At 28.5% G+C, this 17,815-nt stretch overlaps 2 protein-coding genes across 2 annotated transcripts; both read right to left on the bottom strand.

Moving 5' to 3' along the window:
- Positions 1-2,164: 2,164 nt before the first annotated feature.
- On the bottom strand, positions 2,165-3,124 carry LOC129959760 (uncharacterized). The gene has a single exon (XM_056072651.1). It carries the CDS (start codon positions 3,122-3,124, stop codon positions 2,165-2,167), a length of 960 nt encoding a protein of 319 aa, XP_055928626.1.
- Positions 3,125-11,884: 8,760 nt separating this feature from the next.
- LOC129959759 (uncharacterized) lies at positions 11,885-12,844 on the bottom strand. Its single transcript, XM_056072650.1, has one exon. The coding sequence runs from the start codon at positions 12,842-12,844 to the stop codon at positions 11,885-11,887; it is 960 nt and encodes a 319-aa protein (XP_055928625.1).
- Positions 12,845-17,815: the final 4,971 nt, after the last annotated feature.

Below are 17,815 nucleotides of genomic sequence, written 5' to 3'. Positions count from 1 at the left end.
ATGGATGCATGCTTTAATGCGAAATACAAGAGTGACTGTCATGATAAAATGTTTTTTTTATTTTCCTTTCAACAAACCTGACTTGGGTTGATAGCTTTGGTATAGATTTTTTCAAGCCTTCGAAGTCAATGATATGCTCCGATCATTTTGAAAAATTCCTTCAGTTTGTGTCCATTTATTAAATATAGCTGCTCCAGTAATTTGTTAGAAAAACTCTTCGAAGAAAAAGAAATCGGTAAGCGATTTGCCACCAAAAAACAATCAAACAAAACCATGAGTGCATTTCTAATTTACTTCATTCACATTTGATGAAATTTCTGATAATTTTGAATATGCTTAGAAGGTTTTAAAATGTTTACATGAGTATTACATTGCATTTTTTTACAAAATCTTATCTAAATTTAATTAACGTAAGTAAACAAACTCCTATTGCAAAAATAACAACTGCTATAATGCTAAACTTAGGTGGAAGTGAATATTACTAGCTTTCTAATTACATTTGCAGATTTGTGATGGATTCAAAGTGAATTTATATCAAACATCTTTTCTATTGTTCAAAATGAAATGTCAATAGTTTATTGTATTTAAACTGAAATTCACTGTTATCATAATATCCTGTTATAACACTGTGCACCTCAGTGATTTCTGTTTTAATAAATAAAGGTCTTTTCATTGAAAATCAATTTCCATATCAGCATTTATTATATAATTTTTATTCCCAACTTCATTGCTACATGCATGTTTCACTTTTTTTTTCTATTTCTTTAACATATCAATTTTGAATTATAAAATTCTGTGAAAGCATAAAAGTGTTTCTTTCAACTCCTCTTTATATCCTATTTAACTTCTCTCTCTCTATATATGTATATATATCATGACCTTATTGTTATTTATTAAATTTACTCTATTATATGTTTTTGTTTTATTTTATGATATTTATTCAATTTAATTTTTATCAATGTAACTTTAGCATTTAAAAAAATTTCATAAATGTTCTGCTTTAAAAGTATACTGTTCAACATTATGTTTTTATTAGTGATAAAAAATCTGTTCTTTAGTATCTAGGATGTTTCTGTTGAATAAAATTGATTTCATCATTTACATTGACATTCTTGTCATACTGTGTTTATATTATTTCTAAGTGTCTAGAAAAATAAATGTTGATAAATAGTTAATAGTTTTTTTTTAGTTTTTTGTATTAGTGAGTACATTGAAACATACATTGGATCATATTTTTTCAAATAATTATCACATATATTTTATATATATCTCTCTTTCTCTCTCTCTCTCTCTATATATATATATATTTGTAATGTGTAAATAAAAATTATGAAAGCGTGATTTTGTTTGTTTTCCTTTAATGATTTCTACAAATTAAAATGAAATTATTTATTCATAAGTTGCATAGATTTAAAAAAAGGTATCCATACCTTTTATATTTCATAATTTGAAATTGTAAACATAATTTATTCAATATATACTAATTTGAGTTTCATGTTCTTTCTTTTAAGCAAACTGAAAACATCAAATAACTAACTCTCAATATTTATAAAAGTAATTACATAAGAAAAAAAAATACAATAATTTCATTAGTAAGCTTTAAAATATTAACTTATCTAAGAGTAATAATTATTTTTAAAAACAACTAACTGGGGGAACTATATTCATAAAATTCAACATTCAATACTATTTAAATAATATGTAAAAAAGAACATATGTAATTTTTCAAAAACACTGCCATAGTCATTTGTCAAAATGTATCCTTCGGATGAAAAAATGGGGGTGGGGGGATATGGGAAAGGAAAGAATAAAACGGCACCAGACGAATTAAAAAGCCATGTTAGTTAATTTTCCATAAACAATAATTCTATTGAAAATATTAATTAAAATTTTAATATAAGAAATAAAAATATATAACTAAGAAAATTTGGAGAAAATAATTCAAAATAATATCTTTAAAAAAAATTAGAAGTTTTTAACAATTGATCGGCTGGCTTAATATTTACTAAACAATGTAAACAGTGTCAGCGTTATCGGCAGACATCACGACATGCGCAGAACGGTTGAAAATTGAACAGAAGCGGTTTGTTTGGTACCTGACACGTGACCGTGAATTGACCCCATTGTCTTTTAAGGACTCAAAAGAATTGTATTGCCAGCCACGTCAATCAAATTTTCCGAGAGCCATGACTTTTGTGGATTCATTTATAAACTTTGTCAAGTCAGCTTCGCTTTTAACACTAGCCACACAATTGTCAACATACATAGATTTCTGTAGGTGTTGAGCTGTCATCTTGTAGCAATCAGAAGCTCCATCTAATAGGTGATTCAATGTCGCCCCTAAAAGGAATGGACTTGATTTGATCCCAAACACTACGCGGCAATGTCTGTAGATTTTGACATTATTTGATTGGTGGCAAGAATTATTTTGCCACCAAAGAAATCGCAGATAATCCTTGTCACTGTCATTCAGCTGAATCTGTAGAAAAGCTTTGCGTATATCGGCGATCACACCATACTTTCCAATACGAAACCTATTTATTAGGGATGGAATAAGTTCCACAAGGTTTGAACCTGTTATTAGGCAGTCATTTAAGGATGGACTTAATTTCGATTTTGCAGAACCATCGAAGACAGGTCTCATCCTTGTTGTTGAATTATCTTTTATGACAGGTCGATGAGGAAGATAGTGACACTTAGAGTCCTTGAGATCTTCACTATTTAACTCTTCAACAATACCTTCTTTCTTCCAGTCTTCAAAAACATTTTCATAGTCCTGTAGAATACCAAGATTTTTGATTCTATCAACTGTATTTTTCAATCTTTTCTCAGCAAGAGTTTTGTTCGAAGGTAGAACAGGGTGATCTTCTAACCATGGTAGTGAAACAACATATCTACCATCTCCATCTTGTTTAACAGAATTCAAGAACAGGTTTTCGGTTTCTTTCTCAATTTCCATTTGACTTTGTTTATTTGCAGGATCCAATATTCCAAGAGTGTCCAAACTCCAAAGATCACTAATGCTTTTATTGTTCACGTGTAAAGACAGTACTGTCATGTAGCTGTCATTTTTCACTTCATTTTCTAATTTTCCCATAAGAGTCCATCCAAGTAGCGTTTCCATTGCTACTAATCCGCAACTTTTCCAGTAAAAAGTTGACCGGCTATATCAGCACCTATCAACAAATGCACTGAAGACATTGAATCATAGAGACAGACTTCTTTGTCACTAAGAAATATTCCTTTTTCTTCAATCTCTTTGTTCCAAGGTCCAGAAGTCGCTGTTGGTATATCAATACATATTGTCTCTTGATCATAAGCTTCGAAAGAACACTGATAGTCCTTTTAAAAACTGTTTGCATACACTTTGTATAAATGATGTTTCTGCTTACTCTCTATACCACCAAAAAGATTGTGGATCATCTTCAGCTCTAATTGGTTCATAACTCAATTTAGAAGCGGTTGCTTTAGTTATGGAAGATTTTTGGTTGACTGTGTCAATTAACGCTCTCACAGGAAAATTGCCGTCATTACCATAAAGATATACTACTAAAGTTTGCAGAAGAACATCAGCTGAACAAGTTGGATTCGCCAAGGTATTGTATTTTTCCTTTGAATTTGCCACAGCCTTGTTGACTATTTTATCGGAACCAGTGGATTCAAAATGCTTCATTTCAGGACACATAACATTATAATGTTTTCTTTGACACTGGGAACATTTAATTTCATTTGTACACTGCCTTACCATATGTCCAATCCTGAAACATCGATAACAGCATTTCTTCTTTGCCAGCAAAGTTGTTTTTTCCTGTAAATCTAAATTCAAAGCAAGTTTGCAATTTTCACTTTCATGATTCTTTTCGTTGCAAAAAACACAATTAGTAGAGCTTTGACTTCCAGCAAAAAGCCCGGCAGCAGTGTGCATTGGTTTTTTTCAATGAGTAAATCTTAGGAACAGAAAACCCTTTCATGGCCAGACTAATTCGTTCTTCTCCGTTTTTCAAAAATATCCATCTTTGGCCACATCATCATGACTTCTATTTTTAGGAATTTTTTTTCACTATAATCCTGTTTCTTTGTTACATTTTGTCGATACCACAAAATATAATTCTGATATCACACATCATAACTAAATCTTTCAATTATTGTTCATTTGGTGCCAAATCGTGCTTGGTTTTTAATTTCGCTACAATTCAACTTTATTTTATTTCAACATAAAGATATCTCTTTACAGAGATTACATATTCATTTGAACTTGAAATAAAAACTGATGTTCATTACACATTTTCATTTTTCAATTATTGAAAAAAAATTACTACCTGCATTTTATTTACAAAAATGTTTAATAATTGTGTGAATATTTAAGAAATTATTTGCAAATTACTATCATTTCATTTTATTTATAGCGTAATAATTCTAATTTTTATTATTTGGAGGCATTTTTTTTTCAATTGATAGGTGTTTACTTTTATTTGGTTTTGTTAAATGCTTAGAATGAATTGCTCCCTTTTTTTAATGGATTTGATTAATTGTCACATTTTATATGATATCAAGTATCATAAATGATTTACATGAATATTAAATTGAACTTTATGCCACTGATAAACAATCTGATTGATTTTGCTCCTGGGTCAAAATATTGGCCTAATATTATAAAAATCTGTTTAATTTTGATTTACTAAGAATTTGGAATATTTAATTTTTTGCACAATAAGTTTCTTTTTTTGATACATTTCGACAGATACCCCATATCAAAGATAATTTACTTAATTATTATACAACACATTTTCAGTGAATGTCTCGTTAATTCTTCATTTAGTGTGAAATCACATTTTGTTTTTAATTTCACTAAAATTCAACTTCATTCCATTGCAATATAAAATTTCTCTCTATGCAGATTACATAATCATTTGATTTTAGAATAAAAAACTCATGCTGAACACACATTTTCATTTTCCAATTATTGATTTAAATTACATACTGCCATTTTATTCACAAAAGCAATTAATAATTGTATATTTAAGTAATCAGTTGCAAATGATTATCATTTCCTTTTGTTTATAGCACGAAAATTCTGGGTAGTTTCAAGTTGAGGAAAATGTTTTCCATAAAAGTTACGGTTTGTATATTTTTCTACTAAAAATATTCTCCATTTATAAATTTCATTATCTGTTATTTTTTGTAATTAGATACCAAGGATAAGATACAAGAATATTAAAATGGAATTCATACCATTAATAGCTTAATAATTTGATTTATTTTGCTCATAAGCCAACAAATTGAACTTATTATAAAAATATATTTAGTTTTGATTCAATAAATATTTGATTTTTTTTTTTTTTTTTGCTCAACAAGGGTTTTTTATATATATATATATATATACATATTGAATAATACAACATAACAAAACTAACTTGCATAGTTATTATTTCGCACATTCTTGATGACCTCATTTATTGTTCATATGGTGCCTAACCTTCATTCAGTTTTAAATTTCTGCTTTGAAAATGTAGCTTTATTCAATTGCAATATAAAGTGTTCTCACCATGTAGTTTACATATTCATTTGATCTTGGAATAAAAACTGATGTTCAACACACATTATCGTTTTCCAATTATTGATATAAATAGCATACTCCCACTGTATTCAAACAACAGTTTAGTAGTTGTATCAATATTGAAGAAATTATGTGCAAATTATTTTCATTTCATCTTATTTACAGCACATACGAGTCAACTTTTCAATTTTTAATTTGAATTTTCTCTTCAAATTCAACTCAAAATTTCTCTTCAAATTATTCACGTGTTTTATTTTATGTTGTTAAATATTTAGAAAAAAATTTCTTCTCTCTTTTAATGGATTTGACGACTTGTTATATTTTATTTTATACCAAGGATCATAAATGATTTACACCAATATTAAATTGGACTTTATATCATTGATATCTAAATAACTTGATTGACTTTGCATCTAGGTCAATAGATTGAACTAATATTTTAAAAATATATTTAGTTTTGATTTACTAAGTATTTAGAATATTGATTTTTTTGCACAATAAGCTTGTTTCTTTATTACATTTTGATTAATACAACAAAACAAAACTAACTTGCATAATTATAAAATAGAACATCCTTGATGACCTCATTTTTTGTTCATATGGTGTCAAAACTTCATTAATTTTTAATTTATGTTTTGAAAATTCAGTTTTATTTAATTACAAAATAAAGTTTTCTCTCTATGTAGATTACATATTCATTTGAAATTGTGTCACATGAAACGAGTTCCAGCAAAATTCACTTACTTGCTGGAATAAAAAACTCATATTCAAGACAGATTTCATATTTTTAATAATTGACGTTAATTACATTCTGCCTTTATATTTCAACATTTGTTTAAAAGTTCTATGAATATTTAAGAAATTATTATTATTTCCTTTTATTTTAGCATGATGAGTGATTTTAATAAGTGGATACTTAGAAGTATTTTCTTTAATACAAACATTTCATGTGAACGGTAAAAGTAGAAGTAAAATATTAAAATGAGAATAATGAGATCTAATATTCTGTAGCAGAAGCAACAAGAATAAGGAATAACAATACATATAGAAAGTGATATGTAATTAGTAAATATTTATACATTTACAAAACAAAACATTTGTATGGGCTAAAGAAAAAGTATTTAAATGTTATTTTAATTGAATGATCTATAATTAATTATAATAGAAAATCTTTATAAAGCTGTGTTATGAAGTTTAATATCAATAGATAGATTCCTAAAAATTTATATTTTCATAAAAACCTCTTCTTTTTTAGCAGTTAGTGAATCACAAAATATTAGTTCTATCTTCCCTTTTCTGCTATAGTCTGTTTTGTTTGTTGCTTTTATTGATTGTTCTCCCATTTGTCTCACATGGGATGTATATAAAACTTTTTCTTTGAAAAACCTTGGTCATTGATCAAGGTAATTTTGTTTTAAAAATTAAATAAACATCTCAATATTTAAACCAATAAATATCATGGGAATGATAAAGGTTTCTATTTAAAAATAGTATAAAAATTTTTTGTTCAGTAGTTCCACCTTATGAAAATTTACTTAAATTTCACTTAATTTTTAAATGAAAATCTAATCCAAAAAAGCAGGTGGAGGCACTAATGCACAGATTCCTAACCTCCCAAATATATCTATTCTCAAATCTGGTCACTCTCAACAATTTGTTCTGTATATTGCTATTAGACACACAGATATTGAAACCTCCTTTCTCCTGGCTCATCTGTGGTAGACAATAAATCACTTTATTAATATTTTAATACATTAATTAAGATACTTTTAGATTTTAATATAAAAATTGACGTATAATATAAACTGAAATTTGTTATTTAATACACCATTTGTCCAAATATAATTAGAGACACACAATACTACTCTAAAATAATTTTCAACACTTTTCTGTTATATTGTGATATATTTAAAACCAATTACAATAAATAAATGGAAAAAGAAAGTAATAATGATATTTGTAATTCAAAGTAAGCGTAGGGACTCAGAAGGATGAAAAAAGCTAAGAGAAGTTATAATACAGTGACTCGCAATGATAAATTTAATCATTAAGAAGTATCCCTTAAATTAAGCAACAAGAAGAAAGGCCATTTTTTTTAAACTCAAGAGTTAAATGTTGAATGAAAAATCATCTATACTTTAATTACCCCTCAAGAGATTTAATGAGTGTTTTTCGAGATGATAATGCTAGACTCGTGTCTTCACTTATTTTGCATTTACATCACTTTATTTCTGCATTTACTTTGCAAGCATAAAATTAGTTACTCAGCTCATTTTCTTCAAATGCCTAGAATGTATCCGTTATTATATTAGAAATATTTTCCCACTATCAGCATTAAAATCTGATACTGTTTCATTGTATTTTGATGGCTATAACCCTTTTTGAAATGTTCAGAAGAGCCAGAACCTTTTCCACATAGGCTGGACTACGCTATCAGTAAAATTTTGCTCCCTATCCTAATGTGTTTCTTAGATAGAAATAAACAGGAATTCATTGTCAATATTTATGTTTCCAACTGTTCATCAAGAAACTAAAGACAAAAACCTGCAAGTAAACAGTATTTTCTTTAATACAAACATTTTAAGTGAAAGGTACAATCAGAAGAAATATTAAAATGAGAAAAATGAGATCGGACATTCTGTAGCAGCAACAGCAACAAGCACGAGAAATGAAAAATACATATAGAAAGTGGCAAGAAGAAAAAAAACATTGATTTTATACCGTAAGTTCATGATTTGTTGTATCATTTCTCGAATTCATGTACAAAGGTCCAAATTATAATTCATGTTACTTTTTTCTGATCCCTTTCATTAGAACACATTTAAATATTAAAGATAAGTGTTCATTAAATTTAAAAAAAACATTCAAAATATGAAAGAAAAACAAAAATATACACAACTGCTTCTTAATGTCTTAAGATTAGTTTCGCTCCTTCTTTGCATTTCAACCAAGTCCCTTTCATAACTTTTCATACTTATAAAAGGAAATGTGAAAAATGTTTATATTCAACTTGCAGTATTGCTAAAGAAATGCAAAACACATAAGGTCATAAAAAATTATTTTTAAAAATTCATACAATTAAATATTTACACACCAAATCCCAATCTCAGTTTTTTCGAAAGATAGATTAATTATTAAGTTCATCAGAGGGAAAGCAGATTTCATCCTGCATCGACATTAGTATGTAACACAGATATTAGATATAATTAAAATTCAAATCTAATAATAACTGAATATACTTTTTGCGACATGCCAAAAAAAAAAAAAAAAAAACCACTACATTTTAAAATACATTATATCTTAAAAAGCACTATTTTCAATCTTTAATCTTATAAAAAAGCTGAGAAAAGAATATACTGGAGTGAAAAACATAATCAGTCTTAATAACATACAGAAATGTTCGAATATTTCTAATGAAAAGAAAGTCTTAGATTTATTTTCTTTAATACAAACATTTTAAGTGAACAATACAATTAGAAGAAATATTAAAATGAGAATAATGAGATCGGACATTCTGTAGCAGCAGCAACAAGCACGAGAAATGAAAAATACATATAGAAAGTGGCAAGAAAAAAAACATTGATTTTATACCATAAGTTCATGATTTGTTGTATCATTTCTTGAATTCATGAACAAAGGTCCAATTTATAATTCATGTTACTTTTTTCGGATTCCTTACATTTGAACACATTTAATATGAACATAAAGTGTTGACTGAATAAAAAAAACTTGAAAATATGAAAGAAACACAAAAATATGCACACCTACCTCTGAATGTCCCAAGATTAGTTTAGCTCTGTAATGATTCGGTTATACCGAGGACTGAACAAGCATTGATTGGGTTTGTAGTCGAATAACATGACCACAAGACAGAAGTAATTACTTATGTCTCGTAGTTGTTAACTGGCTTATAAAACATCACCACCCCTCGAGTGAGTCGGTGGTCAGACGAACGATATTTTGTCCTGTTTCTTGCTTTTGTTAGTGGGGTAATTGGCTGTTGCGTCTTACCCATTTTTATTGTCTGAATATTTATCAGCATTGTTTATTATCAGTTACATATTATTATTAATCATGATTTGGTGTATCATTTCTTGAATTCTGAACACAAAGTGGTAATGAAATAAAAAAAAAACTTAAAAATATTACAGAAAAACAAAAATATACACACTTGCCTCTTTATGTCCTAAGATAAACTAAGCCCCTTTCATAACTTTTCATACCTATAAAAGGAAATGCAAAAAATGTTTATATTCAACATGCAGTATTGTTAAAGAAATGTAAAACACAAACACATTAGACCATAAATAATTATTTTTAAAAATTGATAAAATTAAATATTTACACAACAAATCCCAATCTCAGTCTATTCCAAGGCCCGCCAAGGTTAAAAAATTAAGTCCTAAGCGAACCGCACATGTATAAAGCGTCCACCCACACCTAAGAAACAGATATCCAAAACACCACCAAGAAAAAAACGAAGAACCAGGAAACCATCTAAAAAAGTTGCCAAAATCAAAAATACTGTAAAATTAATAAATCAAGCTGATAAATAATCAGCCAATAAATAAATCAAGCTGATAAATAATCAGCCAATAAATAAATCAAGCTGATAAATAATCAACCAAAAAATAAATAAATAAAGCTGATAAATATTCAGACAATAAAAATGAGTAAGGCGCAACAGCCAATATCACCATTAATACCAGCATTCAATAATACACAAACCAAAACTAACTTCAAATTACTAAAAAACGCTGGATAATCAGATTCTTTTGACTCGTAAAATAAGTTAGGATCTTTTATCACAAGTGGGCACGTTTAAATTAAGGGTAAATAATATCTTAATTACTTCAAAGATACTTTTACTCTTTCAAATGAAAAACTCACATTTTGTATAACGAACACTCTATTCAAATTATTTACAAGAAGAAAGTAGAAGTTGTAGTTGTTCTCTTTTGACAAGAAACTCCGGGTTGAGTTGTATACAATTTCGCTCGCGTACGCAACACTCCCACCTTTTGAGTTTGAAATTTTAAAACTCAAAACTAAATTAAGATCAAAGATCAAGTCTCTTGACAGTTTTAATCCTGGAAATGTTAACCTGGTTTTCATTCTTAATAATCCATTTTGGTCAACAATATATTGGATATTTTTTAGACCTTCGTTCTTACCGGAAACGAATGATGTTTTTTTTACAATCAACACGATTTTTGTTTCTGCTTCCTTCAGTTTGTCAGGAGTCAGTATGTCTGTTACACGACAAGATTTTGCTAGTTTACTGTTTCTGCAAAACCTGATCATCCATGCATTAACTCGAACCAGCTTTTCAAATGACGAAAATCTTATTAAGAATTCTCTAATGTAATTTGACACAAACAGAGAAGTGACAACTGATTTTTTCTTTTCTGCATTGACGACATTCTTGTCAGGGGATAAATTAGACATGGGCCACAATTCTTCTTCCTCTGTTAACCAGGCTGGACCTTCCCACCATCTTCGAGCTATCAAAGTATTAACTGAACAGGCTCTCGAAGGTAAGTCAGCTGGGTTTATATTTCCTGGTACGTGATTCCATTAATGATATTCACTGACCGATTTAATTTCCTTTAATCGGTTCATTACAAACGTTGCCCATTGCTCATCATTTTTAATCCAATACAAACAGTTCATGGAATCTGACCAGTAATAAGCAGGTATGTCACCAAGTTCTTCTAAATCGGTGCAAATACTTTTAGCAAGCCTGAAGCCGATGCAACAACCCAATAGCTCTAATCTGGAAATGGAAATACTTTTTAGAGGTGCTATTCGTGATTTTGCTACTACTAAATGACAAGTAACTCCTTGTTGGTTCACAGATCTTAAAAAAATGCAAGTAGCATAGGCTTGTTGACTAGCGTCACAAAATACATGCAAACTATGTTTTGAGTTCTTATGCCCCTGAATCCATCTTGGTATTTCTAGTTTGTTTAACTGATGTAATTGTCTGTCCCATTTTTCAAATTTATGAACAATTTCTTCTGGAAGAATATAATCCCAATCAGCCTTAATTTTCCACGTTTCTTGGAGCAATATTTTTGGAATTAAAGTTATGGGGGCAGTAATTCCAATAGGGTCAAATATTTTGTGACATTTTGAGAGAATATATCTCTTTGTTACTTTCACAGATTCACTCTGCGTGTCACTTCTGACATCAATTTTTAACGTGTCCCTTTCAATGTTCCAAAGAAAACCAAGAACTGGAACGTCTTGTAAGGTAAGAGAAGCATCTTGAGATTCATTACAATTGTCTTTTAAGGACTCAAAAGAATTGTATTGCCAGCCACGTCAATCAAATTTTCCGAGAGCCATGACTTTTGTGGATTCATTTATAAACTTTGTCAAGTCAGCTTCGCTTTTAACACTAGCCACACAATTGTCAACATACATAGATTTCTGTAGGTGTTGAGCTGTCATCTTGTAGCAATCAGAAGCTCCATCTAATAGGTGATTCAATGTCGCCCCTAAAAGGAATGGACTTGATTTGATCCCAAACACTACGCGGCAATGTCTGTAGATTTTGACATTATTTGATTGGTGGCAAGAATTATTTTGCCACCAAAGAAATCGCAGATAATCCTTGTCACTGTCATTCAGCTGAATCTGTAGAAAAGCTTTGCGTATATCGGCGATCACACCATACTTTCCAATACGAAACCTATTTATTAGGGATGGAATAAGTTCCACAAGGTTTGAACCTGTTATTAGGCAGTCATTTAAGGATGGACTTAATTTCGATTTTGCAGAACCATCGAAGACAGGTCTCATCCTTGTTGTTGAATTATCTTTTATGACAGGTCGATGAGGAAGATAGTGACACTTAGAGTCCTTGAGATCTTCACTATTTAACTCTTCAACAATACCTTCTTTCTTCCAGTCTTCAAAAACATTTTCATAGTCCTGTAGAATACCAAGATTTTTGATTCTATCAACTGTATTTTTCAATCTTTTCTCAGCAAGAGTTTTGTTCGAAGGTAGAACAGGGTGATCTTCTAACCATGGTAGTGAAACAACATATCTACCATCTCCATCTTGTTTAACAGAATTCAAGAACAGGTTTTCGGTTTCTTTCTCAATTTCCATTTGACTTTGTTTATTTGCAGGATCCAATATTCCAAGAGTGTCCAAACTCCAAAGATCACTAATGCTTTTATTGTTCACGTGTAAAGACAGTACTGTCATGTAGCTGTCATTTTTCACTTCATTTTCTAATTTTCCCATAAGAGTCCATCCAAGTAGCGTTTCCATTGCTACTAATCCGCAACTTTTCCAGTAAAAAGTTGACCGGCTATATCAGCACCTATCAACAAATGCACTGAAGACATTGAATCATAGAGACAGACTTCTTTGTCACTAAGAAATATTCCTTTTTCTTCAATCTCTTTGGTCCAAGGTCCAGAAGTCGCTGTTGGTATATCAATACATTTTGTCTCTTGATCATAAGCTTCGAAAGAACACTGATAGTCCTTTTAAAAACTGTTTGCATACACTTTGTATAAATGATGTTTCTGCTTACTCTCTATACCACCAAAAAGATTGTGGATCATCTTCAGCTCTAATTGGTTCATAACTCAATTTAGAAGCGGTTGCTTTAGTTATGGAAGATTTTTGGTTGACTGTGTCAATTAACGCTCTCACAGGAAAATTGCCGTCATTACCATAAAGATATACTACTAAAGTTTGCAGAAGAACATCAGCTGAACAAGTTGGATTCGCCAAGGTATTGTATTTTTCCTTTGAATTTGCCACAGCCTTGTTGACTATTTTATCGGAACCAGTGGATTCAAAATGCTTCATTTCAGGACACATAACATTATAATGTTTTCTTTGACACTGGGAACATTTAATTTCATTTGTACACTGCCTTACCATATGTCCAATCCTGAAACATCGATAACAGCATTTCTTCTTTGCCAGCAAAGTTGTTTTTTCCTGTAAATCTAAATTCAAAGCAAGTTTGCAATTTTCACTTTCATGATTCTTTTTGTTGCAAAAAACACAATTAGTAGAGCTTTGACTTCCAGCAAAAAGCCCGGCAGCAGTGTGCATTGGTTTTTTTCAATGAGTAAATCTTAGGAACAGAAAACCCTTTCATGGCCAGACTAATTCGTTCTTCTCCGTTTTTCAAAAATATCCATCTTTGGCCACATCATCATGACTTCTATTTTTAGGAATTTTTTTTCACTATAATCCTGTTTCTTTGTTACATTTTGTCGATACCACAAAATATAATTCTGATATCACACATCATAACTAAATCTTTCAATTATTGTTCATTTGGTGTCAAATCGTGCTTGGTTTTTAATTTCGCTACAATTCAACTTTATTTTATTTCAACATAAAGATATCTCTTTACAGAGATTACATATTCATTTGAACTTGAAATAAAAACTGATGTTCATTACACATTTTCATTTTTCAATTATTGAAAAAAAATTACTACCTGCATTTTATTTACAAAAATGTTTAATAATTGTGTGAATATTTAAGAAATTATTTGCAAATTACTATCATTTCATTTTATTTATAGCGTAATAATTCTAATTTTTATTATTTGGAGGCATTTTTTTTTCAATTGATAGGTGTTTACTTTTATTTGGTTTTGTTAAATGCTTAGAATGAATTGCTCCCTTTTTTTAATGGATTTGATTAATTGTCACATTTTATATGATATCAAGTATCATAAATGATTTACATGAATATTAAATTGAACTTTATGCCACTGATAAACAATCTGATTGATTTTGCTCCTGGGTCAAAATATTGGCCTAATATTATAAAAATCTGTTTAATTTTGATTTACTAAGAATTTGGAATATTTAATTTTTTGCACAATAAGTTTCTTTTTTTGATACATTTCGACAGATACCCCATTTCAAAGATAATTTACTTAATTATTATACAACACATTTTCAGTGAATGTCTCGTTAATTCTTCATTTAGTGTGAAATCACATTTTGTTTTTAATTTCACTAAAATTCAACTTCATTCCATTGCAATATAAAATTTCTCTCTATGCAGATTACATAATCATTTGATTTTGGAATAAAAAACTCATGCTGAACACACATTTTCATTTTCCAATTATTGATTTAAATTACATACTGCCATTTTATTAACAAAAGCAATTAATAATTGTATATTTAAGTAATCAGTTGCAAATGATTATCATTTCCTTTTGTTTATAGCACGAAAATTCTGGGTAGTTTCAAGTTGAGGAAAATGTTTTCCATAAAAGTTAAGGTTTGTATATTTTTCTACTAAAAATATTCTCCGTTTATAAATTTGATTGTCTGTTATTTTTTGTAATTAGATACCAAGGATAAGATACAAGAATATTAAAATGGAATTCATACCATTAATAGCTTAATATTTTGATTTATTTTGCTCCTAAGCCAACAAATTGGACTTATTATAAAAATACATTTAGTTTTGATTCAATAAATATTTGATTTTTTTTTTTTTTTTTTTGCTCAACAAGGGTTTTTTTTTATATATATATACATATTGAATAATACAACATAACAAAACTAACTTGCATAGTTATTATTTTGCACATTCTTGATGACCTCATTTATTGTTCATATGGTGCCTAACCTTCATTCAGTTTTAAATTTCTGCTTTGAAAATGTAGCTTTATTCAATTGCAATATAAATTGTTCTCACCATGTAGTTTACATATTCATTTGATCTTGGAATAAAAACTGATGTTCAACACACATTATCGTTTTCCAATTATTGATATAAATAGCATACTCCCACTGTATTCAAACAACAGTTTAGTAGTTGTATCAATATTGAAGAAATTATGTGCAAATTATTTTCATTCCATCTTATTTACAGCACATATGAGTCAACTTTTCAATTTTTAATTTGAATTTTCTCTTCAAATTCAACTCAAAATTTCTCTTCAAATTATTCACGTGTTCTATTTTATGTTGTTAAATATTTAGAAAAAAATTTCTTCTCTCTTTTAATGGATTTGACGACTTGTTATATTTTATTTTATACCAAGGATCATAAATGATTTACACCAATATTAAATTGGACTTTATATCATTGATATCTAAATAACTTGATTGACTTTGCATCTAGGTCAATAGATTGAACTAATATTTTAAAAATATATTTATTTTTGATTTACTAAGTATTTAGAATATTGATTTTTTTGCACAATAAGCTTGTTTCTTTATTACATTTTGATTAATACAACAAAACAAAACTAACTTGCATAATTATAAAATAGAACATCCTTGATGACCTCATTTATTGTTCATATGGTGTCAAAACTTCATTAATTTTTAATTTATGTTTTGAAAATTCAGTTTTATTCAATTACAAAATAAAGTTTTCTCTCTATGTAGATTACATATTCATTTGAAATTGCAAAATAAAGTTTTCTCTCTATGTATGTTACATATTCATTTGAAATTGCAAAATAAAGTTTTCTCTCTATGTATGTTACATATTCATTTGAAATTGTGTCACATGAAACGAGTTCCAGCAAAATTTACTTACTTGTTGGAATAAAAAACTCGTATTCAAGACAGATTTCATAATTTTAATAATTGACGTTAATTACATTCTGGCTTTTTATTTCAACATTTGTTTAAAAATTCTTTGATTATTTAAGAAATTATTATTATTTCCTTTTATTTTAGCATGATGAGTGATTTTAATACGTGGAGACTTAGAAGTATTTTCTTTAATACAAACATTTCATGTGAACGGTAAAAGTAGAAGTAAAATATTAAAATGAGAATAATGAGATCTAATATTCTGTAGCAGAAGCAACAAGCATAAGGAATAAAAATACATATAGAAAGTGATATGTAATTAGTAAATATTTATACTTTTATAAAACAAAATATTTGCATGTGCTAAAGAAAAAGTATTAAAATGTTATTTTAATTGAATGATCTATAATTAATTATAATAGAAAATCTTTATAAAGCTGTGTTATGAAGTTTAATATCAATAGATAGATTCCTAAAATTTATATTTTCATAAAAAACCTCTTCTTTTTTAGCAGTTAGTGAATCACAAAATATTAGTTCTATCTTCCCTTTTCTGCTATAGTCTGTTTTGTTTGTTATTTTTATTTATTGTTCTCCCATTTGTCACACGTGGGATGTATATAAAACTTTTTCTTTGAAAAACCTTGGTCATTGATCAAGATAATTTTTTTTAAATTAAATAAACATCTCAATATTTAAACCAATAAATATCATGGGGATGATAAAGGTATCTATTTAAAAATAGTATAAAAAATTTTTGTTCAGTAGTTCCACCTTATGAAAATTTACTTAAATTTGACTTAATTTTTAAATGAAAATCTAATCCAAAAAAGCGGGTGGAGACACTAATGCACAGATTCCTAACCTCCCAAATATATCTATTCTCAAATCTGGTCACTCTCAACAATTTGTTCTGTATATTGCTATTAGACACACAGATATTGAAACCTCCTTTCTCCTGGCTCATCTGTGGTAGACAATAAACAACACTTTATTAATATTTTAATACATTAATTAAGATACTTTTGGATTTTAATATAATAATTGACGTATAATATAAACTGAAATTTGTTATTTATTATACCATTTGTCCAAATATAATTAGAGACACACAATACTACTCTAAAATATTTTCAACACTTTTCTGTTATATTATGATATATTTAAAACCAATTACAATAAATAAATGGAAAAAGAAAGGGATAATGATATTTGTAATTCAAAGGTAGCGTCAGGACTCAGAAGGATGAAAAAAGCTACGAGAAGTTATAATATAGTGACTTACAATGATAAATTTAATCATTAAGAAGTATCCCTTAAATTAAGCAACAAGAAGAAAGGCCACTTTTTTAAACTCAAGAGTTAAATGTTGAATGAAAAATCATCTATACTTTAATTACCCCTCAAGAGATTTAATGAGTGTTTTTCGAGATGATAATGCTAGACTCGTGTCTTCACTTATTTTGCATTTACATCACTTTATTTCTGCATTTACTTTGCGAGCATAAAATTAGTTACTCAGCTCATTTTCTTCAAATGCCTAGAATGTATCCGTTATTATATTAGAAATATTTTCCCACTATCAGCATTAAAATCTGATACTGTTTCATTGTATTTTGATGGCTATAACCCTTTTTGAAATGTTCAGAAGAGCCAGAACCTTTTCCACACAGGCTGGACTACGCTATCAGTAAAATTTTGC

This window comes from Argiope bruennichi, chromosome X2, assembly GCF_947563725.1.
Source record: "Argiope bruennichi chromosome X2, qqArgBrue1.1, whole genome shotgun sequence".
NCBI classification, from domain to species: Eukaryota; Metazoa; Arthropoda; class Arachnida; order Araneae; family Araneidae; genus Argiope; species Argiope bruennichi.
Note: the sequence above shows the minus strand (reverse complement) of the source record. Positions and strands in the feature narration are given on the sequence as shown.

Coding starts and splice junctions, on each gene's coding strand:
- LOC129959760 (XM_056072651.1), bottom strand. CDS start 3,124: ATGGAAACGCTACTTGGATGGACTCTTATGGGAAAATTAGAAAATGAA.
- LOC129959759 (XM_056072650.1), bottom strand. CDS start 12,844: ATGGAAACGCTACTTGGATGGACTCTTATGGGAAAATTAGAAAATGAA.